At 34.7% G+C, this 25331-nt stretch overlaps 1 protein-coding gene across 1 annotated transcript; it reads right to left on the reverse strand.

The window, feature by feature from the left end:
- Positions 1-3455: 3455 nt before the first annotated feature.
- On the reverse strand, positions 3456-22981 carry PLK4 (polo like kinase 4). Its single transcript, XM_012528173.4, has 16 exons — positions 22690-22981; positions 21926-22021; positions 21030-21125; positions 20833-20947; positions 14574-15600; positions 13738-13835; positions 11537-11673; positions 10600-10704; positions 10131-10233; positions 9130-9279; positions 8365-8495; positions 8184-8275; positions 7881-8025; positions 7368-7508; positions 5314-5420; positions 3456-4112 (listed from the first exon to the last, which is right to left on the reverse strand). Exons 1-16 carry the CDS (start codon positions 22717-22719, stop codon positions 4010-4012), a joined length of 2676 nt encoding a protein of 891 aa, XP_012383627.1. The 5' UTR covers positions 22720-22981; the 3' UTR covers positions 3456-4009.
- Between the last annotated feature and the right edge of the window lie 2350 nt (positions 22982-25331).

Genomic DNA, 25331 nt, shown 5'->3' on the forward strand with positions numbered 1-25331 from the left:
TTGAAAGCAAGAAAGGTATTAAAGACCACTGCAGTCGGGGAGAAAAAGGCCAGGGTCAACTTGAAGAGGCTCTTCTATCCAAAGATGGGACAATTTGAACATCAAAAAGAATAACTATAATGAACTTATTTAAACTAATCAAGTAGATTTAAAATGTATGAGCTCATAAAAACACCAAAAACAAACAAGTAAGGAAATATCAGTCACCTTTGGAGGTTGTTATGACATCAACTCTTTTGATTCTGAAAACTAGTAAAGGGCTAGAATGAAGCATAGCAGCTGCCTTTCCCATGTAATTGTTTTTTCAATTATTATTTTTATTTTTCCTCCTCCCTTTCCCCCTCCCAGTAGTATGAGTGGGCCATTTCTTGGGGGAACCCCATGGTAGTAAATATAGGCTTTCCTCTTGGACTGCATAGATTGTTCAAATAAGACTTCAATCTCCTGGCAGGCAGGACAAAGCTGCCTTATATTCTGGGAGCTAAGTAGAAGGCAGGAAAGTTGAGGTGGGATGTCTTTGCATTTAGCATACACTATGTACCGTGCCTTAATAAGGATTATTTTCAGAATGGTACCTGTACCCTCAACTGTGTGGTTATCCCCCAACTCATAAGTCATTCCAGATGGATTCCACATTTTATATTACATTCTGTATTCTCTCTCTCTGACAGGTAAAACAGAAGAGAAAAAGCACTAGACATTAAGAATTGTGAAATTGGACTATAAGTTAAGAACATCAAAAGACACCATTAAGAGAGAAAAAAAGCCTAGACGATATTTACATTTACCAACAAAGGATACATGTCCAAAATTCTTGAAAAGCACTAAGAAAAAGCCAGACAACCAAACAGAAAAAAAATAGGTAAAAGACATCACGGCACTTCAAAAGAGAATAGCCAAGCAGAGCGCGTGTAGCTTAGTGGTTGAGCATGTGCTCTGCATGTATGAGGTCCTGAGTTCAGTCACCAGTACCTCATTAAAAAAGAGAGAATGGCCAAATGGCCAAAAAAATCACATAAAAGGATTTAAACCTCTTTAGTAATGAAAAAAAATGCAAATTAAACCACAATTATAAAGTAATTTCACACAGGCCAGACTGGTAAGATTTTTAAAAGACTGCAACACCATGTATTGGTGAAGAAGTGGATCAATATAAATGCTCATATGCTGTGGGTGGAAATATGAATAATTTTGGCTATTTATTGCTTGATAGGTACAGAGTTTCTGTATTGGGTGATGAACAAGTTTTAGTAATGGGGTGGTGATGATGGTAGCACAGTGCTGTAAAAGTGATTAATGCAATTAAACTGTACACTTAGAAATGGTTAAAATGGCAAATTTTGTTACATATTTGTTATCACAATTTTAAAAATTAATTTATTATTTAATAAAGCTTGAGATACACAAATCCTAAGATCCACGAAATTCACTAATTGAGTAAAACCCTAGAGAAACCTGTATATTCGTGCACTAGAATGTTTATAGCAGTATGGTTTTTAACAACCAAGATCTGGAAATAACCCAATGTCCATCAGCAATATATAACAGATAAATTACAGTATATTCATACACTGGACTACTACTATACAACAACCAATCCAGATAGAAAAAGTACTTAGGAGAGATGTCTTCCAAAGTGAGGGAAAAAGGGCAAAACATCAAAAAGTGCAGACAGATCACCTGATGTGTTTGAGCAAACAAAGTAACTCCAGAAAAATCCAAAAGTTTGTTCAAGAAATGTAATTCTAGTATACTATATAGCATGGCTGTGAATATTTTTAAGTCATTGAGTACTGATTATTTACCACTGCACCCCTCTCCCAAAAAAAAAGCAGCAAAGGGAATAAAAGGAATTAAAGGAAACTCAATCTGAAAGATGACTGGAAAGGAGAAAAGCAATAAAAGCATGGTAAATATGGCATAAAAGTTCATAGAAATAAATCCAATAGAACTGTAATGATAAACAGCAAAGTAGATCAGTAATAACAATCAATGTAAACAAATTAAATCAGTTTTTTTTTTTTAAATTCAGCTATACGTTATTCATGAGATATCCCTGAACCATAAAGACCAAAAGTGACGACAAAAGATATACCTAGTTAAGTTCTGTCAAAGCAAAAGTGCATTTGAGAAGCTAGCCTTTAAATTTGGTTGGTAACTACTTTGTTAACTATTTCCATTTTCAAAGGAAAACATTCATTTTTTAAAAGATTTATTTTTTCCCCTTCCTCTCCTCCTGCCCTGCTGTTTTTGCTGTCTGTGTTGTCTTCTCATTTTCTTTCCTCTAGATTCACCGGGATTGGATCCTGGGAACCTCTGATGTGGAGAGAGGTTCCCTGTCAATTGCACCACCTCAGTTCCTCGTCTCTGCTGCACTTCACCTTGACTCTCCTGTCTCTCTTGTCTTGCTGTGTGACTCACTTGCATGGGCACTGGCTCACCGCATGGGCAATGGCACTCACCGCACAGGCACTCACACTCACCATACAGGCACTCGCATGGGCACTGGCTCACCGTGCGGGCACGCGTTCTCTTCTTTTTCACCAGGAGGCCCCAGGGATTGAATCCTGGTCTTCCCACATGGTAGGCAGAAGCCACATCTGCTTCTCAAAACTTATTTTTAATCATACTTTTTTTCCCTAAGGGAAGCTTACACATAATTTCTTCCCCAAAGCTGGACTACCAATGTGTTAATTCTAAAAAGATACTGCCAAATTACTTTCAGTTATTATAATTTACACTCTTAATTGACAACACCTCATCTTTGTGAAGACCATTATTGTTTCATTTTTTATCAACCTATTTGATTTAGGGAAATGATTGTCTTGCTTTAATTTTGCATTCTCTAACTATTAATGAGATTGAACTAACTTCCTTTTTACTGAACATATTGATTTCCTCCTTTGTAAATTACCTCTTCAGATCTTTTGTCCATTTTTCTAGTGGTTTGTTTGTTGTTCTCTTATTAACATTAACTCTGCAATTTATGTTGCAAATATAATTACTATTTTTCATCTCATTGCCTTAGAAAAAAATCTCAAAAAAAAAAAAAAAAGTTAAATTGTGACTTAGTGGAAATAGCTTCAATATTTTCCTGATTATAAAAACCAACAGAAAACATCAGGTTAAACATCCTTTATCAGATTTAAGTTGTTTCATTCCAGTCCTATTTTACTTAAGTTTTTAAAATTAGGAATGGCTGTCCCACTATCAAATATTCTTTTTCTTCATGTTAATTAATTATATCAAACTCTAAAGTGTAAAAATATTTAAATTATCATTAAAATATAGATATTTTCAGATGAGAGCAAAGAAACAATATATTTACCATTTGCAAAATTCATCTTTAAAATTAAATTGCTTCTTATATACATGCAGGTCACAAAATTTAAAAATGAGTTTACTAGTAATTTATTTTAAAATAAGTATTTAATTAAATAAGGCGAAAGATAAAGTAACTTATCACTGCATTTATTAGTTTTTATAGTTTTTATAAAATGCATTTGCAGAAATGTTGCATCAGAAATCAGTGCTACAAAAATAAATATAAAACAAATTTACATTTTTACATATGTTTACTTGTAACATAAATATACATCATTTACATTCTCACAAATTCAAAACTCCATCATGTTTTGTCCATGATTCTCAACGTGCCTGAGCAACAGGGAAAACAATAAAAGTACAAGTATAGCACACACCATTTATATTTTTGAATTAAAAGACTGTTCAGTACAAATATATGAACACATTAAGTTTAGGGGCATGTTCTAAGAGCAAAGCTAGGTTTCCTCTCTTTTACACTATGACCTACTGCATTTTGTAAGTGAATCGAGTTTCATTCTGCTTTGTTCTCTCATAAGAATACATAAAGGACAGTACACATTAAAATTCTCTTTTGTAGAAAGGCTTTCTCAAGTTTAGAAGTTATATTAAATAAAAAAGTCACTTTATTTGAAAGCCAACACAAAGTTATTTATTAAACTTACATATCTAAAAGGAGTTTTAATCAATAAAAACTAGGAGTTGTATTAGAAAACATCAAAAGGATGGAAGAAAGACATTGTAATTTTTGTTTGATGTAGTCTGGTAACTTTTCATTTTCTCCATACCTACGTGAAGCCAAAGGAAAAAAAGATAATAACATAAACAACTTAATCACTTGGTTCTTACGAGTTTCAAAAGATACATGTTTTTTGGTAACTTAATGACAAGAGTACTCCAAAAAATTATTAAAAATTTTATTAGATACTTAAGTTAAACATACACAATTTTCTTTTAAAATAGACCAATTTCAAAATGCATTTAAATAATAAAAAGAAAATTATATTAAAAACTTAAACTGGATTTATAATTTCTAAAGCAAGCTTAAAATCTGGATTCTAAAATTGAAGGCCCTATTTCTAAAGAAAATACTAAGGTAAACATATTATGAATGTATTTTTATTTAAATGTTAAAAATTTCCAAACAACCATATCAAATACAATAACATTTATCCTGACCATGGGTTCTACCAATTCTACATTTGCATTCTACTTTCCAGAGATTTTGTAAGCGCTTTTAACGAAGTCTCTTAATTAGAAGAGTAGCTCTTTAAATTGGTAGCAATGTATATATACACAGTATATATACACAGTAAAAGTAACTGAAAGATATCCATGAATTATATTTGTCCCAAGTATGAATATTTCCTCCAAAATATGTACTGTTCTTACAAAATAGCATGTTTGTATTGGCAGCATCAGCACTGTATCTCATTTTAGTAATTTATGTTTTGAAAACCAAATGTACTGTTTTTTTCCTGCTATAGATTCCTCATTTTTAGCATGATACCTTGTACACATTTTCATATAGAATAAATATATACATTCAAAAAAATCTTTTAAACATTAATAACTTTGTATTACATAAGGGGATACCTTTTTTCATTTAGGAAAATAATCAGGAAACCCCTTACAAGAAAGGTTCCTTGCTTCAAAGTTAAGTAAATCTTTCAGGTATATTATTTTTAACTTAGAAGTACATTACTTTTGGAAAGTGGTCATGTCCCCAACCTTGTTAAGGCTATGGAGTAAAAAGACTACCAGGAATCTAACCACTTGGAGTAAATTATCCATACTACTTACCCAGCATTAATTTAAAAATATGCATTTAAAAAGGATTATATGAACTGCGAAGAATAATGTGTTAAAGAATAACATGAATGTTGTAAAAAGAAAACAGTAACTTTACTAAGTCATTTAGTGCAACATATAGGGAAAAACAAAATCTTAGCAAAAGGCTGAATCTCAACAAGTATTTTAAGAACTTACCTAGTTGTTTGACCATTTGGTGATGTATAACTGATAGAAGACACTCCTGCCTGCACAACCAGCTGGGATCCATCATTAAACTGAACCCACACAGCTCCACTTGTTAACTAGAAACAGAATAAGCATGCAAAATTACTATACAGTATAGGATTTGAGGTTCTCAAAAGGAACTCATTTTTTTAAAAAAGATTTTTAAAAATTTATTTCTCTCCCCTTCCCCATCCCTCCCCTGCCATTTGTCTGCTCTCTGTGTCCATTTGCTGTGTGTTCTTCTGTGTTCACCTGTATTCTTGTCAGCGGCACCTGAAATCTGTGTCCCGTTTTGTCGTGTCATCTTGCTGCATCAGCTCTCCGTGTGTGCCGCGCCAAACCTGGGCAGGCTGTACTTTTTTCGCGCTGGGTGGCTCTCCTTATAGGATGCACTCCTTGCATGTGGGCTTCCCCCACACGGGGGACACCCCTGCGTGGCACGGCACTCCTTGCGAGCATCAGCACTGTACATGGGCCACCTCATCACAAGGCTCAGGAGGCCCTGGGTTTGAACCTTGGACCTCCCATGTGGTAGGTGGATGCCCTATCTGTTGGGCCAACTCCGCTTCCCAGGAACTCATTTTTAATAGGTTTTCTGCATAGTTAAAAATAACAAACTTTCCAGATAACAAATTTGGGGCTGTGATAATAGTAGCATTAAGAATATAAGGGTTTTCAGATTATTTCTGTAGTAGCTAGAGTACTATAATACTAAAAATCTACTAAATGAATGCTGTTTCCCGTTAATTTCCATTAGGATATCTAGGTAGTCTTTTGATTTTTCTCACATAGTATTTCAAACCAAGATGAAATAACAATAGCAATACTTTCTTAAATTAGGATTTCCCTCCATTTTTTGTCCCTAGACCACAAGAATTTCTCCCTGCCTGAGAACATTACATCCTGAAACTTGTCTCCTTAATCTTTTTTTTTTTTTTTTTTTAAAGATTTATTTATTTATTTAATTTCTCCCCCTCCCCTGGTTGTCTGTTCTTGGTGTCTATTTGCTGCGTCTTGTTTCTTTGTCCGCTTCTGTTGTCATCAGCGGCACGGGAAGTGTGGGCGGCGCCATTCCTGGGCAGGCTGCACTTTCTTTTCACGCTGGGCGGCTTTCCTCACGGGCGCACTCCTTGAGCGTGGGGCTCCCCCATGCAGGGACACCCCTGCGTGGCAGGGCACTCCTTGCGCGCATCAGCACTGCGCATGGCCAGCTCCACACAGGTCAAGGAGGCCCGGGGTTTGAACCGCGGACCTCCCATATGGTAGACGGACGCCCTAACCACTGGGCCAAAGTCCGTTTCCCCTTTAATCTTTGATATTTATAATGTTCCATTCCAAATGAAGGAGGCACATGGAACAGTGAAAAATACATGCACTGGAATCCAACAGACCTGGGTTTATATCCAGACTCTGCCAACTGACAAGTAGTGTAGATTGTGCAAGTCAATCTACCATAATGAACCATAATTTTCCTATCTCTAAAAGAAGGTATCATTAACTTTATAGAGTTCTTTTCGGAGATGAAAGAGACAAAGTATGTGAAAAACATGATACCATGCAGTAGGTACTCAACAAATGTTGGGTTCCTTTTCCTTTCTTCCCTGCTCCTACAAAAGACTTGGTAGCATTTTGCTTCACTGTTAAGTAAAAAGTACACATGCCTTGCTTAAAAGTCTCCAAGCTTTTCAGATAAGATACTCATATTAGTAAACCAACATAAAATTCTATTTGAAACTCAATGTGTAAGTAAATGCCCCAATATCATTCTCTACTCCTTACAATTAGCCATTTTTATGTCTATTTCCCCCAAAAAATGACAAGAGATCTGTTAGCTAAAGGTCCAACATCAACAATTTTCCAATTGTATAATTAAAAATATTTATGACAGTCAATATAAAAAAGGTGTAAAGTTTACATGAAAAAGAAATCTCAAAAATAATTTATATTTTTTGCTAATTATCTAATTAGTGTGAAAAATAAAAGAAATCATACCGAGAAAATCTACTTTCCTAGAAACTTCTCACCTGTGTAGCCCAACCAACATTTTTGACAAAAACAGATTTCAAAAGCTGTGCTGATTTAGGAAGACAATCTTTTAGACTACTAGAAGAGATGTTTGATCCTGAAGCTGTAGCTGTAAGGCCAGGTCCTTCATTTGCAACCATCTAGAAACAATAAAAGGTAAGAAGATATTATTCCTCAACATTTTTATAAATCAACTTCAGCAAAAGTAGAAAACAAATGGTTTTCACTAGCTTAAAGTAATTTTTAAAAAACAAAACTTTCTAACAGAACCACATTATTGAAATTTAGAAGAAGTACAGAAAAGAAAAAATATCACTGTTTTCGTAGATTTATTTTGTCTTTCTTTCCCAAAGACATATTTCTACAGCTGCAATCCCATAGTACATATATATGTATATGAACACACACACACACAGAGTTATCTTTCAAAAATTCAGTAAGGAGTTTTATATCAAGGTCATCAGGCAATTGTTGAAGTTCTTCAAGAACGGAAGCGACATATTTTTACTTACAGAAGGACTAGATATTGGTGCCTTTTTCAGAGATGCAGCACTATTCATCATTCTATTCAAAGATGGTATATCTCTCACTGAGTAGTTTGGATCCACAGAGGGAGAAGGTGATAAGGTCTTAGATGAACTAGCACTGCCAGGTTTTCTGAAAGAGTAAAAAGTATCTAAATATATTCCCTTAAAAAAAATTCTTCCACTTGCAAAAACCTAAATAATTTTTATAATGTAAATACCAAGCTGCTTTTTAAAATTTGACATATTCTATAAATTTTAGCCATATTTAAATTTTTTTCAAACATTTACCTTCCTACAATTATTGGGAAAAAGGGAGCACTTCCACTCTTCTTTTCCTCTCCTGAAATTACAGATTCCAGTGCTAAACAAATACGGTGACCCTATTTCAAAAGAAAAGTGCTTTCTGTCATTATTTCACTTATATCATTTATAGAAATTGGGTGTGACAAATCTACAAGTAAATACATACCTCATTAGCATGGTCCATATACATTTTTATTTCCTCTTTCATGCTAACTTCATTTTCACCTTTCAAAATGTAAGATTTCCCAGTCTTTTCAATCACCTGAATTAAATCTTCTGTCTTATGTATTTTTGCTCCTAAAAAATAAGCAGAAAACTATTCTGTTTCTTTAAATATTCTCATATCTCTATTCATTATCATACCATTACCTTACGGTCATTTATTGACCATGAATAAAATAAAACTCTCAAAGTGTTCAGTAAATATAGGCTCCATATAAAATCATAATTGAAGGATAGCTATAATTATGTGTGTGTGCCGTGTGTCCCTTAAAGCAGAGAGCTTTACAGATTAAAAAGTAAATCATCTTTATAGAACAATTTAAAAATAAAAAATAAGATTCTCTGGTTCAACCCTATCCTTCTGCCACATGCATAATTCTCATAATTTGGAGTATATCCATTTGCATTTCTAATAAAGAAATATGATAGTTTATTTCATGTAATTTTTATATCTTTTATATCATTCATGTAGATGTTAAACTGAACCCAAATTGAGAAAAAGGACTTAAATACATATTATAAGATACATAATTCATTCTGGAAAGTACACCTAATAAATTTTGGTTAATAGGATTTGACACATAGTATACTATATTGTATAATTTAAGTGTGCAGTTATTTATATTAAAGATTTGGGCTGAATTAAACAAACACAACTACTAAACTATAAACTAAAGAGAAAAGGTTACCATTTTTAAATGGTACTTACCATCATAAAACCAAACCTCAAAATCAGCACCAGGAGAATTCTCCATCAAAATGCATTTAGCATATCTTGTAAAATAAGTGATTTTGGGAGATTTAGATCTTACAAGCTGCACAAATCTGGAAGCATATTGATATTTTCTCCAGTACTTTTCTAGGGTGAAAAAGCAAAAAAAAAAAAAAAAAAAAAAAAAAGGATTAATATTTGAGAAGAAACTGTTTACTTGCCATATTAAGGGAAGTAATACCATTACTAAAATAAAAATATTTATCTATTAATCTATTCATTTCAGTGAAAACTAAAGACAGTATAAGAAAATTCCCAAGATGGATATTATAACAAAATCTAATGACTAGTACCATAATTATTTAAAATATTTCTTTCTTTGAATCACTGACTTCAAATTATAAGGTAATTATTTCAGGAAAGTTTTAATAGATCTCTTCTGAAAAATCTTGCAGTTCCCAGTAACTATGATCATTTATAGTACAAACAGTGGTATCTGTTTTGATTTTTAACAGGGTAAGATTAGATACGTTTTTGTTTCTGAAAGTTACTTCAGTGAAGTTTTCCATTTATTCAGTACCTACTTTCCCAATCCATAAGATCTAGAATCTGAACCAGGAATCAAATTTGGCTAACCACGGTTACAAATCATCAGTTATGTAGCAAGCAAGATTTCAAAAATTTAAAACCTAGATACTTCATGTTCAATTTTATAACATTAACTCTAGCCAAATTAGTAACTAAACAAATACACAGATTATATTTGTGTGATAATTAATATTCTAGAGTTAGTTTTTACTTGAATAAGTAGTATAACACAGAATATGGACAATAAATATTGGGTTAATAAGGAAAGCATCATTTCGCCAGATACAAAGCACATGAATATGACCTGCATAAATATATATATATTCATTTTTTGTACATCCATACATATATATTGTTTACAAATATATAAATCTACTATCTAAATTTTATTTCCTGGTAAACTTGTATACCTGGTAAATTGTCAAAGCTGAACCTACTGATGTTCTCAGTAGGTGAGGGTGGTCTATCTGCAAGAGGAAAACCTCTTCCATCATTTGGATAATAAACAGTGATCTGCAAAAAAAAAAGTTTTAAGAATTCTAATTACATGCCATTAAATTAGATTACAACATTTTGATAACTAGAAATTATGAAGAGTTCAAATGTAACATTGAATATCATTTTACTAGAAAATGCTTATTATCTAAAAGTATTTTTTTAGTGATTTCAAACTCAAAAGCTCAAATTACTAGTTATAAGTATTTTAAAAATTATACTAATTTTAAATGTTTAATATGCTATTTTACTTTTTGAATTCCAGAGACAATCAGGAACTGATTTGAATTTTATCTGTAAAATATCACTGTAGAATGAACTGGAATACTAAATGTTTAAAGAGATCATTTCAAGTTGCAAGTTAATAAAATTAATACACATTACCATATTTCCATCTCTAGATATTTGAAGAACTTCTTTCACATATTCTTGAGACGCATACTCCTTTAGAAGCTCCACACACACCTCCTCTGAATCAAGTATACTCACCTAAAAAAAAAAAACCTGAAATCAGTAACAATTTTCTTGTTTATTAGAACAGCCCTGGCATACACACCACTTGAAGAGAAAAATACTTAACCATGACAGGCACTAAACTTAAAGTCCAAATCAAATGGCTGTCTCACTGAAAGAGTCTGAACCAGAGGTACAGTTGAGCACAATTGTGAACCATAAGGAACAACGGTAAGAATGACAATGAAGTTTGAAATGACAAACAATGAGCAGAAGGAAAACAGAAGGTAGGGTGGAGAAGGATTTTGAAAAGACAATAGTAAGCCAAACAAAGCCAGACTAGGTGAAACTGTAAACAAGGTCCAAACAAGAGAAAGATGGAAAATTTAAAAAATAACCATTCCTAATTCACATGTATTTTAAAATTCTAAACTTAATTTTATGCATACCTCGTTTCTTTTTAGATATTTTCAGACGTTTTAGAAAACTAAGTTATACTTCCTACGTTTTTAAAATTTAAAATAGGTTAAATGTAAAAATCAAAAGAAAAGGGATATTAAACATTATTCAGTTATTGGAATTGGAATTGTGAATAATATTTAACAGTTACTTAACTATTATTTTAAAATGTTTGTCATTTTCAATAATTTAAAATGGCAAACATCAGTATCATTTCACCATTCTAAAATAGAGATAAATAAGAGCTATTTTCCCATAAATACTCAGCCCCTGTTCTTTTTAATGAGTTTATTATATACATATCCTACAGTGCAGGGATATTAACAGGGAACTAAAAACACCATGTTTGATATCAGAAAGCATATTCTCGAGAAACAGGTCATATAGTAACTTAGAAAAACAGACCTACCACAGCCTTTTTCGTTTTCTGTCTGATTGGTTTTAACCTGTGAGCAGTCAAGGGAGACGCAATGCTTCGCAATGTACGTTTTTGATAACCCAGTGATGGCTCCATACCCCTGGTCTTGCTTTGTTCAGACAGTGGATCTAAGCCAAAAATAGACCCTTGTTGAATTATCTTAGGTTTATTGTGAAGTGAAGTTATATATTTCATGGTATTCAGTTGTTTTACAAAATGTATATTATCAGAAGCATCTGTGTTCTTTTTGGTTCTTATATCAGTCCAGACATTTCTTAATGTGTCCTTCTGCAAATGTGCACGGCCCTGGAAATCTGTTTGTGCTCAGTAATACTGTTGTGCTCAGTAGGTTCTGTTAAATGAGCTATAATATACATACAATTAAGCAATTTAGTGAATAACTAAAATGCCAAGGCTAAACAAAACAATATCATGCCACTTTCATAAGAGCATTTTCGAAAAGAAATCTAGTTTAAAAAAAAAAAAGGCCAGTAATATTCTAACAAGTAAGCAGTTTAAGACATGACATAATAAAATAGTGAGTTTAAAAGGGCATTTTAAACCTGTATCTAGAAGGAATAGCTTTAGTATTCCTAGGACTGAAAAAGGATATTAATATGAAATTAATTCTCCAATGAAGATACAAACTAATCACCCTACATTACCTAATTCTAAAAATTAGCAACTGCCAATACCCCAACAAAAGCAGAATAATTTGCCATATGAAAAATATGTAAAGTAGGACTGTCCATCCCACCTTTACTTAGGAAATATGCAACTAAAAGCAAACCACTCTAACATTAAATAGTACTATTATTATTTAAAATTACAAATATATTTGTACCCATATTTTTCGAGCTCTTATTGAACTTTTACCATTTGAATTTTACCAGTTTAGTTCACATGGAAATATTACCTTTTTAAAGCCCTGAAAATTAGATTATATAAACCTATAACAAATTTTTTAAATGCTAAACTTTCAAATTTGTATTGCAATTTTTTTCTTTTATTGACATTGAGTGCGTCTTTATTTTTTACTCCAATTATGAGAAAATATTTTGTATTGTTTTAGCACTAGAGTGCAAGATTAAATACATGGCAGCATCATAGTTAAAAAAAAATGTGAACTTGAATTATCACACTCAACTGCACATAAGATTAATGACTTTTTGGGCTCCTGAAAATAACACATATTTTTAAAAAATAAAAGAAAAAAAAATAGACTCTTGAGATGACTTAACAACTCTCTGCTTAAATTACAGCTATTATGCACTCTTTGTCTATTAGGTAATACTATCTTTATTTTAAAAAAAGGTCTCCTCCTCTCCTTATGTTTCTTTTTTATTCTTTTCCCCATCATTATTTTCCAACCCACTCTGTGAATCTGTCATGTTCATTAATGAGAAGTGTTTAACCTTCAAAAACCGTATCTATAAATAAAATGACTTGGATGATAGCTGTTTTATAAATGCTTAAGTTTTAGCAGCTGTGTATTTAGCATATGTAAAGTTCCACTTGTAGACCATGATGTCCATATCAGTTTCTACTTAAGGTCAACTATCTCTGAACTAGACTACTGGGTTGAATTCTTGGTCCCTCAACTAAATGGTTGGTAGCTTGGGGAAATTAAGCTTTGTATACCAAAATTTCCTATCTATAAAATGGAGATAATATTATCTTCCTCCTATGTTTTTTTGTGAGAATTTAGTAAGTTTATAATATATGTTAAGCATTAAGACTACTGGCTGACATATAGTAAACATTAAAAATATGTTATTATTATTGTTAAAGTAATACAGTTTTATTGAACATGCACTATTTCCTTAAGAAAACCCAAACAGAAAACTGCAATGATTGGTAAGTATCCAAGTCTTTAATTTTTTTTAAGGAGGTACCAGGGATCGAACCTGTGACCTCATACATGGGAAGCAGGCATTCAACCACTGAGCGACATGCGCTCCCCAATAACTACTGACTAAACTATTCCATTAAAAACTTACCATTTAAACTGGGGTAATAGTACAATTTTAAAATGTTCTCTCAGTAATTATGACAAATGTACCACACTAATGCAAGGTATTATTAAAGGGGTGTTATATGGGACCTCTGCATTTTATACATGATTTTTCTATAAATTCCTAACTTCTCTAATAAAAAAATAAAAACAAGTAATTAAAAAAAAAAACCCTCACCATTTATTTGCAGATTCCCAAACCACTGTTGTACCATTTCAGTAGATGTCTGGTCTGAAAATGGAAAAGGAGTTTTTCCTGGACAAAGATGATTGGAGCTAAATAGACAAACAAACAAAAATTCCCATAAACTAATAAAAAATTATGAGGTAAATCTTAAAAAATAGAAATATTAGAAAAGGGAGAATTACTTTGATTTGAATACCTAAAAATTTTAGAATAACTATAGAAAGCTTTATTTGTATAACCAAATTGTTTCTAAGTTAGAACTTCCATACCAAAATGCTAATAGCACTGTGGCAATGTTTCCACATAGTTACTGCCCTCTTATAATTTAGGCATAAAATTCAAATACCAAAAAAATAAAATAATAAACTCATTGAAAATTATTTTTCAGATGAGAAGCAGTATTATGATTATTCATAACTCAAGTTCAGCTTCTCTCTCTCAAGGTGCAGAGTTATTATTAGAGTGCTTCAGGATCAGACATGTTTAATGTATGTTACATTGCATTGGAGACTTGTTCCATACAAAACATAAAATGAAACAAAAAAAAATTTCCAAGTATTAAACATGCTATATACACATTCATGAACATATGCACTCATTTTTAAAAAACAGATTTTCAATCGTAATTCAAAATCACCATTCTGATTCTCTTTCTATTAAGAAATGGAAATCATAGTTAAGAAGTGCCTCAGGAGCATCTGAAAGTGTTAGGAAAAAAACATTAATGCATTAATTACCCTGCTAACCCCCCTCAGTTAAATGCAGCTTCATATTTGTGCTACTACAATGTTTACCAAAAATTAAAAAGCTTTTGACAGAATTCTTACAATGCTTGATCGTTAGCAGGTCTTTCAAAAGATCCAGAATTATTGGATGTCTTTTCTTTAAAGTAGTGAAAAATATTGACATTGTTATTTGTAGGTGAGTATCTTTCTTCATTTTCATCAACTCCTGATCTTTTGGACTTTGAAAGCATTTCTGCTGAATGACATCTTTCCATTGTATGTATTTTTCCTCGGGACTGATTATCAGAAGTGCCAGATCTATCAGAAGAATGGGCTCTACGAAGATATCGAGAATGTGGTCTTTCTTCTGCAACTTGGGTTACTTTTCCTTTTCCACTATTACTGGTTTCTTGTTCTTGATTTCCCCACTGAGTATAAAAATTGCTTCCATCTCCTGAAGAAGAAAAATCACTTAAATTTTTATTCTTTGGAAATACAGTCATTTTATTTGGGAGTGGATGACCAATCAAAAGTTTTCTCCTGTCCAACAAACTACCACTTACACTGGTACTGGAAGAAGCCGTAATTGCAGTAGAAATTGTGGCATGTCCACTATCAATTGAGTCTTCTACAGTTCCTAAGTCTTTACTTTTTGCTGAAGAATTTCGGGACATAAAAGGATGGTCTAATACTGAAGACAGACTTAAACGATCTGCTGGATTTCTACGAAGTAATTGGTGAATAAGATCTTTGGCTTCTCTTGACAAAAAAGTTGGCATTTCATAATCTGCCAATACTACTTTATTCAATGTGTTCTTGACAGTGTCAGTGTCAAAAGGCGGTCTTCCAATAAGTAAAGTATAAAACATACAGCCCAGGGACCAAACATCAGATTCAAGTCCATGTGCACTTCGAGTTGCAATTTCTGGTGAAATATAATTAGGAGTTCCACATAATGTATAATGCTTTTCATGTGGCATTTTCAATTGAGTTGCCAGCCCAAAATCAGCAATCTTGATGTTCATGTTACGTGTAAGTAAGAGGTTAGAAAGTGTGAGGTCCCGGTGTAATATACCATGAGAATGAAGATACAACATTCCTGTGATGATCTGGTGCATGAAGTGTCGAGCTGTTAGGATGCAAAAAAACAAAACTTACCAATTTAGAAAATCTAAAAGATTTAGCATTTAGATTAGATTATGAAAGTATACCTGCCAGAGTATTACATCAGAACACTGGTTTGCAGGCTAGTTTTACCAACCAAAATACTACTATAATAATTTCATAATTTTCTGTAATGTTAAGACAACTAGGTACCTTTAATCTTTGCCCCTTCCAACTGATGAGTTTTCTATATTCAGTTAAGAGAAGCTTAATTTTTTAGCAATTGTGAGTGATTGGGGTAAGTACGGTAAGCATAATCCTTAACAATTAAAAAATAATTATTTATAATTATATGAGCAATTAAAATACATTCTAGTTGTTAAAAAAAAAAAAAAAAAAAAAAGGAAGCTAAAGTTTCTCTGATGTCCCCCAATCCCTTCCAAAAAGTAATCAGTTAATAGTTTGTGCATAGTCTTTCATACTTGTCTTCAGGGTATTTACATACATCTACAAAAACACATTGTAATAAATGCTTTTTAAATATAAAAATGGTATGAAAATATATAGTTACATTATTTTCCCCAACTTTAAAATTATTTCTTAGAGATATTTCTAGGTCAGTACACATAGATCTCCATTTTATTTTAACTGCTGTTAATGAACATTTAGGTCATTTCTGATATTTTAAGATTTAAAAAAGAAACAAACATTCTTGTAAATGCTTACTTCCTCGTGCCTATGCATGGAATATTTCTTTATGGTAGATTTAAGAAGTAGAACCACTGGGTTTTAGGACGTGAATATTTAGTATTTTCATACCTTGCCAAATTCCCCTCCAAAAGGCTATATTTTCATGCACACTCTCATTTAATATTAATTTGCCAGTTATATATTTTGCAAAAAATTTCCTTCCTGTCTTAGACTTTTATCTTTATTGATATCTTTTATCACATACACATTTATTTTAATGACTTCAAACTGATAACTCTTTTTACAGTTTTTGCAGTCTTATTTGAGAAAGCCTTTTCTATGCCAAGTCATAAACATAATCTTCTGGGGTTTTGGTTTTTTTTAGGAGGTACCAGGGATTGAACCCAGGAATACACAACCACTAAGCTACATCTGTTCCATTTCTGTTATCTTTTTTTCAGTCTTTTTTTTTTCATTTGGTTTCCGTTATCTTTTAATGCTTGTGTTATATACTAAATACTGTCTTTATGTTCATGACTCCTAAACTAAATCTGTAGGCTAGATCTCTCTTCTGAGCTTCATACTCAGAAATTCAAGTGCCTACCTGAACACCTTCACTAAGCTATTTCACACTGCTTAAGGTTCAACGTGACTAAACAGAACTGGTAATTTTTAACTTCACCATCTCTCCTACTCCAGACTTTCCCATTTCAATCACTGGCTAAATCACTCAATAAGTCAATCTAGGAAACTCTGAAGTATATTACTTGATTCCTCTTTAACTATCATATCTATTTCATCAGCAAGATATGTGAATTTTACTTTCAAAATAAATCTTGAATCTGCTATTTTGAGTTGCTCACTATTATCCAGGTACAAGCACCATCATTTCTTGAGTAATCCTAACAGAGTTTCCTGTATTCACTGTTGCTCCTCTCTAATCTATTTTTACATGTAGCAAAAATAACCCACTTAAACATAAATAACATAATATTACCCACAAAAACTTCCCACTGCACATTTAAAATTAAAATCCTTTAAAATGGAGGGCTGCTTTGGTGCTGCAGTGTTCTATTTCTGGACCTAGATGGTAGTTCATGTAGATTTCTTTTAGAATAATTTAAGCTGTACATTTTTGTTTCATACATTCTCATATATGCTACATTTTATACACACATATAGAAGGATCTACCCTAACTCCTATTTATATCTCCAATATAAATCTCCCTATCTTACTAAGCTCTTGATACTTTGGTCATCTTTCAGTTTTCTGAGTATGCCAAGTTCTTTTTGTGCCAGGGCTTTGCACATGCTGCTCCCTCTGGCTCTTTCTCCTTTTTGCAGGGTCCTGCCCCCAAGCTTTGAACAATCAGTAAGAACTGGAAGAAACATCTTTCTCAAAGATCCAGAAAACAATTAAAGGATTGCAGTACCAGGGTGAGTACAAAATCAAGAAAAAGGCAACTTCGAAACAATAGGATCTCTTGGTGTCCTTACTGGCCCCTCCCCATCCCTTCACCAGTCTGGTCCGTGCTCCCATTGTGGATCCCTAGGTCCCAGTTCTTAAGGGAGTAAAGTAATCCTTGTGCACAACCAGGAGCATGTTTGTCTGGTAGTGGCAGCCTGAGGGACTGAACCAGGACATTCATCATGGGCTCACCAGAACTTGCCCTGCATGAAGAGGTAGCTCACAGAGCTCCCCTACAGAATGCAGTGGGCAGCCAGTCAAGTGGCAACTGCTTGTGGGACAAAAGGTGCAGTACTCAGAACCATGAGTAAATGTTTCCCAGGGAAGAGGGGGCATTCTTATCCATGTATATGGGGGAATTCCTAAGGTGACACAAGCAGGCCAAGACAAGAAGCACAAGCACAAAGGCACAAAGGACCCTATACTTTTGCCTGAAGCTATTCTCTAAACTCAGTGTATGACTAAACTCTGAAGGAGAGCACTTGCGTAGGTGGCCAAACTGCAAGGACAGGGAAAGGTGTTTTCTTTTTTTCCTCCCTTCCTGGGAACAGATGCCTCAGAAACCAAATTCTACTGCTAATATTGGATTGAAGTATTGAAACGTTTAGGTTTCAACAAAAATTACAAAACATACACAAAACAGGAGGTCATGTTACAGCATGTAAAGCATTACAAATCATCAACAAGGAGGACCAGACTTAGGATACACTGGACAAATACTTTTTAAAAATGATCCTAAATATGCTCAAAGAGCTAAAGGAAAACATAGAGAAAGCACTAGAGGAAATCTGGAAAATGAAAAAGAAGCACAAGAGAATATCAATAATGAGATAAATTATGAAAAGGAACAAATCAGAGCTGAAGATCACAGTAACAGAAATAAAAAATTCTCCAAAAGGGTTCAACAGCAGATTGGAGGTGGCAGAAGAACTGGTGGTAAATTTGAAAGTAAGACAAATGAAATCATTCTGAGGAGCAGAAAGAAAAAGTAATGAAGAAAAATGATCAGAGCCTGAAGAGCCCGTGAGGCACCATCAAACATAACCAATACACGCGTTGTGAGAGTCCCAGAAGGAAAAGAAAATGAAAAATGGGCAGAGAGAATATTCAGAGAAAAAAATGGTTGAAAACTTCCCAATTTTATACGACATAAATATACACATCTAAAATGCATGATGAACTACAAATAGGATAAACCTAAATAAACCCACACTGAGACATATGATCAAACTGCTGAATGCCAAAGATAAGGAGAATTCTGAAGGCCACAAGAGAGAAAGAATATGTTTCATACAAGGTAGCTTCAATAAGATTAAGTGATGAATTCTTACTGGAAACCATAGAGGCAAGAAAACAGAAGGCAAGAAGGATAACATATTGAAGGTGTTGGGGAAAAAAAATTGCCAGTCAAGAATTCTATATCCAGCAAAACTATTTTTCAAAATAGTTTCAAAAACTAAGACATTCTCAGATAAATAAAAGCTGAGGGAGTTTGTCATCACTAGACCAGCCCTACAAGAAATGCTAAAGGGATTTCTGAAAGTTGAAAAGGAAGAACACTAGACAAAAAACTGAAGCCACTTGAAGAAATAAAGGTCTTTGGTAAAAGGTAAATGGGTAAATATAAAGTGCTACTGCATTTTTGTATTTAACTCTTACTTTTTACTTCCTATAAGATCTAAAAGGCAAATGCATAAAATGTAATGATAAGTCAATGGTTTAGGATTCATAATGTATAAATGCATAATTTATGACAAGAACTACATGGGGCAGGGATGAAGGGATATAGGTACTTAGTTTATACATACTATTGAAGTTAAACTGGTATCAAACCAAATAAGATTGTTATAGATTTAGGATGGTACCCGCAAAGAAAATATCAGATAAAATTGTAAATTCACAGAGACAGAAAATAGAGTACAAGTTAACAGGGGCAGGGGGCAGAGGCAATGGGGAGTTAATGCACAACGGGTGTAGGTTTTCTATTCAAGGTGAAGGGAAAGTTGTAACAATGGATGGTGGTGAAGGCATCACAACATTGTGAATGTAATTAATCCTACTGAAAGGCAGGCTTGGGAGTGGTTGGGATTGGAAAGTTTATGTTGTATACATGTTTCCCACAACTAAAAAAAAAGCAATTAAAGAGACAATGAAAATTAAATGCAGCAAGTGATCCTTGATGGGATCTAATATTAGAAGAGAAAAAGCTCAAAAGGACATTACTGGGACATATGAAAAAACTTGGAATATAAACTGTAAGCTTTTATAACAATATTAAATTTTTTGAATATGATAATTGCACTTAATGATTACATAAGCGAATATTTTTCTTAGGAAGTGTACATGGAAGTATTATTTATTCAAGGAGCATGATATGTGCTCAGATGTTCAGAAATGATTTATTCAAGGAGCATGATATTTGCTCAGATGTTCAGAAAATAGACGGATGGATACATAGATGGATAGATAGAATGATTCAACAAATATGACAAAAACGTTAAAATTGGTGGATCTAGGTATGTTGGAGTTTTCTCTATGGGGTTTGTATTTTTTTTGCAACTGTCCTGTAAGTTTAAAATTATTTCAAAGTTTAATGAAAAAAAAAATTCTGGGGGATTAGGAGAGTAGTAGAGGTAGAGATGAAACAACTAAGAGTCAATAATTCTCAAAGTTGGCTAATGGGTTCATGGGAGAGGTCATTATACTACCCTCTCTACTTATATGTTTAACATTTTCTATAATAAATTATTTTAATGGTTATTTGTCCTTGATACAGAAACTACTTTATAGTCATCAAAGGCATTCTAAAAAGTTTCTTTCTAGATTTGAAAGGATACACCAAATTGCTACCAATAATTTAAAATGTGGATTTGGGGATAGGAGAAGGCTAACATATTTCTCCTTTTATTTTATTTCTATATTGCTTGAATTACTTATAACTAATTGCTTTTATAATTTGGAGGGAAAAATCCCCTTCTTTGGTCTAAAGTAATAATCAAAACAGTTTTAAAAAATATTACCCAGTAGTACATTCATCCAAACTACACTTTAAAGAAAAAATTTATAACTCAAAAAAAAAAAAAGGCAGCAGCCGCCTACCTTCCTTTTCTGTGAAGGGTTTCATTCTGTTCTTTAAATATCTGTTCATTTCTCCATTATGGCACATTTCCAATACCAGATATACATAATTACTATCTTCAAAATAGTTATAAAGCTGAAATGTAAAAGAGCATAATAAAATTATAATATACAAACATGCAGTCTCTCTGGTAGCTTTTATAAAATTTATATCTTACCTCTAAGATAGAAGGGTGTTTTAACTGGCAATGTATTTTCACCTCATTTTGGACTCTCTGCACCATTCCAGCTTTGTACATGGCTTTCTTATCTATCTGAAAATAACAAATAAGAGGTTTAAATTGTTGATAAACTTAAAACATGAGGCTGTCAAAAGTCAACTTTGAATGCAGAAAGTATACTTTAATTTAAATAGCCAATCTCAGTTCCTTTCATCTACTTTATGAGGTCAACTTACCTGGTTACCTGTCTTTCCTATGCACCTAGCAGAGTGCTTGGCAGAGTGGACACAGTAAAAGTTTGCCCATAGAATTCTAATACCATCCCCCAATTTAAAGAATTTAAACAGCACAATTATTTTATCTGTAAAAGAACAACAACAAAAACAACAGCAACAAAAAATGTAGTCAAGCTTTAAAATAAAATTTCCTTTCCATTTCCTTACTGGTTTAGATGAATTATCAATTTGCTTATGGTTTTGTTACTACTAGTGGATTTATTTTTAATGGTGAAGAACAGTAGTTTGGCTTAATTCTGTTATGGTGAGTAATACAGAACGCTATGCACAAGTGTATGCTTAGTTATTATTTGTTCTTTGATTTCTATCCACTGCACATTAAAAGTATGCATAATTACTAGACACCAGATCTACTGAATATTAATGAAGATTAAATACTTACACATTATATAATTTAATTAAGAAAGGTCAAGACTCTTTTAAAATGTCCTTAAGCTCAATTGCTATACTTGGCATTATTGTCTTCTCTCTAAGCAATGGGTTCTTTACATCATAATCAAAGTTAAGATTGGTAGGTAGGAGTTTCTGACATCTCAAAAGCACATCTCTCTAATTACTTGCAAAATACAGGAGAGAAGATAATTAATATATTCTTACCATTTTAATGGCAACTTCCAAACCAGTGTGAATGGACTCAGCCCTGTAGACACCAGCAAATGATCCCTTACCGAGCAGATTTCCAACTTTAAAGTCCTTAAAATTTAAAATTAAAGATTATGTGCACTGATTCACAGGTATAGAAAGAAGTAAAGATGGGAAGGGGATGGGAAAAGAAGATAAAATGGACCAAGAAGGGGAGTCTGACAAAGCTGAGGCAGGTATCACACCTCGATACAGCAGGTGTCTGGGATGGGAGGCATGTTGCAGCCCAAAAAGGGCTCCTTGGAGTCTCCAGGATGGGCTCCCGGTAGAGCAACCTAATGATCTGCTCCCTCCACCTCAGCAGCCTCCGCGCCTTCCTCCACCTCCAGCCAACCCCTGGGAGCCGAGAGGCCGGAATCCCGCCGCAGTTCCCGCCGGCGGAAACCGCCATACCCTTGGAGAAGGGGGAGGCAGCCTCGCCCGCTCCAGCGCGGCAGCTCCGGCGGGACCGCAGATAGAAGACCGAGGCGCCTGGGGACCCAAGGGCGGGGTTCACCAGCAGCTCACCTGTCCCGCCTCCCGCCCCCCGCGCCCCCCGCGCCCCGAGGGGCCAGCCGCTCCGCCCCCAAACAGCGGGTGCTCGGCGGTTGAGACCTTCCCAAAGCACCTTGGCGCTCGGCCCACAGCGGTTAGCTTCGCCGGGTTCCCTCCCGCCGTGGTCTCAAGTTCCGCCACTCCAAACCCCAACTACCCAGCTGCCGCCCGCCGAGTCTTTTCACCTCGATCTTCTCCCCGATGTAGGTCGCCATATTTCCAGCCCCGGCCTCTGCTTCCTGGATTAGCTCCTTTTACGCAGTCCCTTCGAGGCAGCGCTCCAAGCAGCCAGCCGGTCTTGGCGCCCATTAGGCTCGGCTTTCTAGGCCGCCGGTCCCGGCGACGACGGCACAGCCACGGAAAGCTCTCCTGGGCACCTTCCGAAGCAAGGGCGGCGCCTCCGCGCTCCCATTTTGAAAAACTCCCGCCGGTTGCCGCCCAAGTGAGGCTGTAGGTGACGTAACGAGAGGGGTCGCTTCGGACAGGTTGAGCCGTGGCGCGCATGCGTACAGGCTCTCCACGGCCTGCCGGGTTTCAGAGCCTGGCGGCTGGGAGACGGTGTCGCTGTTGTGGCTTCTGTCGCTTGCTGATGGCCTTAGCTGTCCGCCGCTTCAAAGACCGCCTCAAGACGGGTTAAAGAGCTGGCTGTAGTGATGGGACACTTGTAGCTGATCCACTACTCACTTCATGGCCTAAAAGCTGCTTCCAGTTCCGAAAAGGGTTTAAAAACCCCTTTCCAAAAACATTTTTTCGTTTAATGTTTAAACGTCACAGAACAGCAAAGGAAAAATTACGGCTTACTCTATAATTTTTCAAAACAAAACTAATGTTCTAAACAACAACAACAAAAATGATGTGTAGTGAATGTGATTTAAAGGATATAAGAATTGACCGACAAAAATATGGCATTAACACATCAGTTGTTTACTGGAAACAACGACAGGTTGCGGAGCTGGTGAGACAGAGGTAGGGGGACAGGTCTTTGCAGCTGGAAACATTCCGGAAACCAGCAACACCGGGAAGCCACCAAAGGGAAGCAGGGCAAGGGAAACATTCCTCATCTCATGGGGGAGAGGAGAAAGGGACAGGGATATGTTTACACTTTGAGGTGATGGTACAGAATCAGCTCCGAAGGGAGCTTCTGGACCAGAGAGCTCCAAGGGGCTGAAGCAGTGTGGGACCTTTTAAGTGCAGAGTCTTAGCAATTGAGAACAGATGTTGGATAGTTTCATGGGAGTATGCAAAGCAGTTTAACTCAAAATGGCTAAAAATTGCTTATTTGAGTTGTTTTTTAAAAACAATTGAATATGTAAGAATTTCAGTTTGTCACTGGTAGATTTTTCTGTTGGACCCAGGCTGCTATAAAGAGGTAAACAACACACAGGGCCACAATATGGAGGCCTTCTGAGGAAGGTATGTTAAGAACATATCATATATCATATCATATATCATATCATCATTTGGGACAATTAGCTTCTTTAGAGGAAAATTTAGTCAAGAGGTAATAGTACTCTACTAAGGTAGTCTATTGGCTATGTATGTAAGGGGATTTTGTATAGAAATAAGATTACTGGGAGCTTTCATTTCTACTTTCCAAAGTCTGTAATTTAAAAAAAAAAAAGATTTCTTTATTTCCCCCCACCTTGTTGTCTGCTCTCTGTGTTCATTCGCGGAACATTCTTCTGTGTCTGCTCTTCTGGGCAGCACCAGGAACCGATCCTGGGATGTTCTGGAGTGGGAGAGAGGTGTTTAATCTCTTGTGCCACCTCAGTTCCCTAGTCTGCTGTGTCTCTTATTGTCTCTCTTCTGTGTCTCTTTTTGTTGTGTCATCTTGCTGCACCAGCTCTCTGATTGGGCCAACTTGTCACACAGGCCAGCACTCCTGCACAGACCAGCACTCTGCATGGGCCAGCTCGCCACGTGGGCCACCTTGCCACGCAGTCCAGCTCACCTTCACCAGGAGGTCCTGGGAATTGAACCCCAGACCTCCCATATGGTAGATGGGAGACCAATTGCTTGAGTCACATCTGCTTCCCAATCTGTAGTTTTTGAAATATTTATGTAAAACATGATTTTTATTATAAAATGTTTCAGACATACTAAAAACTGCAGAGAATAGTACAGTCAAATCCAATATTCAACAATTTTTTAAAAATGTGCTACTGGGTAAGCATCCCTTTTTTATGGCTCGTTGAGGGCAGTTTCACATGGTGCCTGGTTGGTGGCTAAAATTGAGGTAGAAACCTGCAGTCTTAGTAGATGAGGTATCAGAGAACAGAGTTCAGGCTGACCATAGCAGCTGTTATCTTGCTTAATATTTATTGAGCTTCTTGAATATACAAACTTATGCTCTTCACAAAATGATATTTTTTTATATTCAGCTATTTTTTTTATTATTCAGCAGTTTTATTGAGATGTGTTCACATACCATGTGATCTATCCAAAGTGTATAATCAATGACTTTTAGTATAATCACAATGTTATGCATTTATCACCACAAAAAATTTTAGAACCATTTCATCACCCCAAAAAGAAAAACTCCATATCCCTTAGCATGCCTTCCTCAGCCCTACATACCCACAAATCTAATTTCACCTTTATAAATTGATTTATATTTATATTTTATATAAGTGGAATCAATATGTTACATAATATATTTAGTTCATCATAGTGCAATCATACAGTATTTGTTCTTTTGTGTCTGGCTTGTTTCATTCAACATAATTTTCTCCAGGTTCATCCACGTTGTCATATGCTTTACAACTTCACTTCTTCTTACAAGTGCATAATATTCCATTGTGTGAATACCCCACAGTTTGTTTTTCCA

This window comes from Dasypus novemcinctus, chromosome 1 (genome assembly GCF_030445035.2).
Source record: "Dasypus novemcinctus isolate mDasNov1 chromosome 1, mDasNov1.1.hap2, whole genome shotgun sequence".
Lineage (NCBI taxonomy): Eukaryota > Metazoa > Chordata > Mammalia > Cingulata > Dasypodidae > Dasypus > Dasypus novemcinctus.

Coding starts and splice junctions, on each gene's coding strand:
- PLK4 (XM_012528173.4), bottom strand. CDS start 22,719: ATGGCGACCTACATCGGGGAGAAGATCGAG. Junction 20,948..21,029: donor AACACCCTTCTATCTTAGAG/GTAAGATATAAA, acceptor TTTACATTTCAG/CTTTATAACTATTTTGAAGA. Junction 11,674..13,737: donor TGGGAATCTGCAAATAAATG/GTGAGGGTTTTT, acceptor TTTTTGGCTTAG/ATCCACTGTCTGAACAAAGC.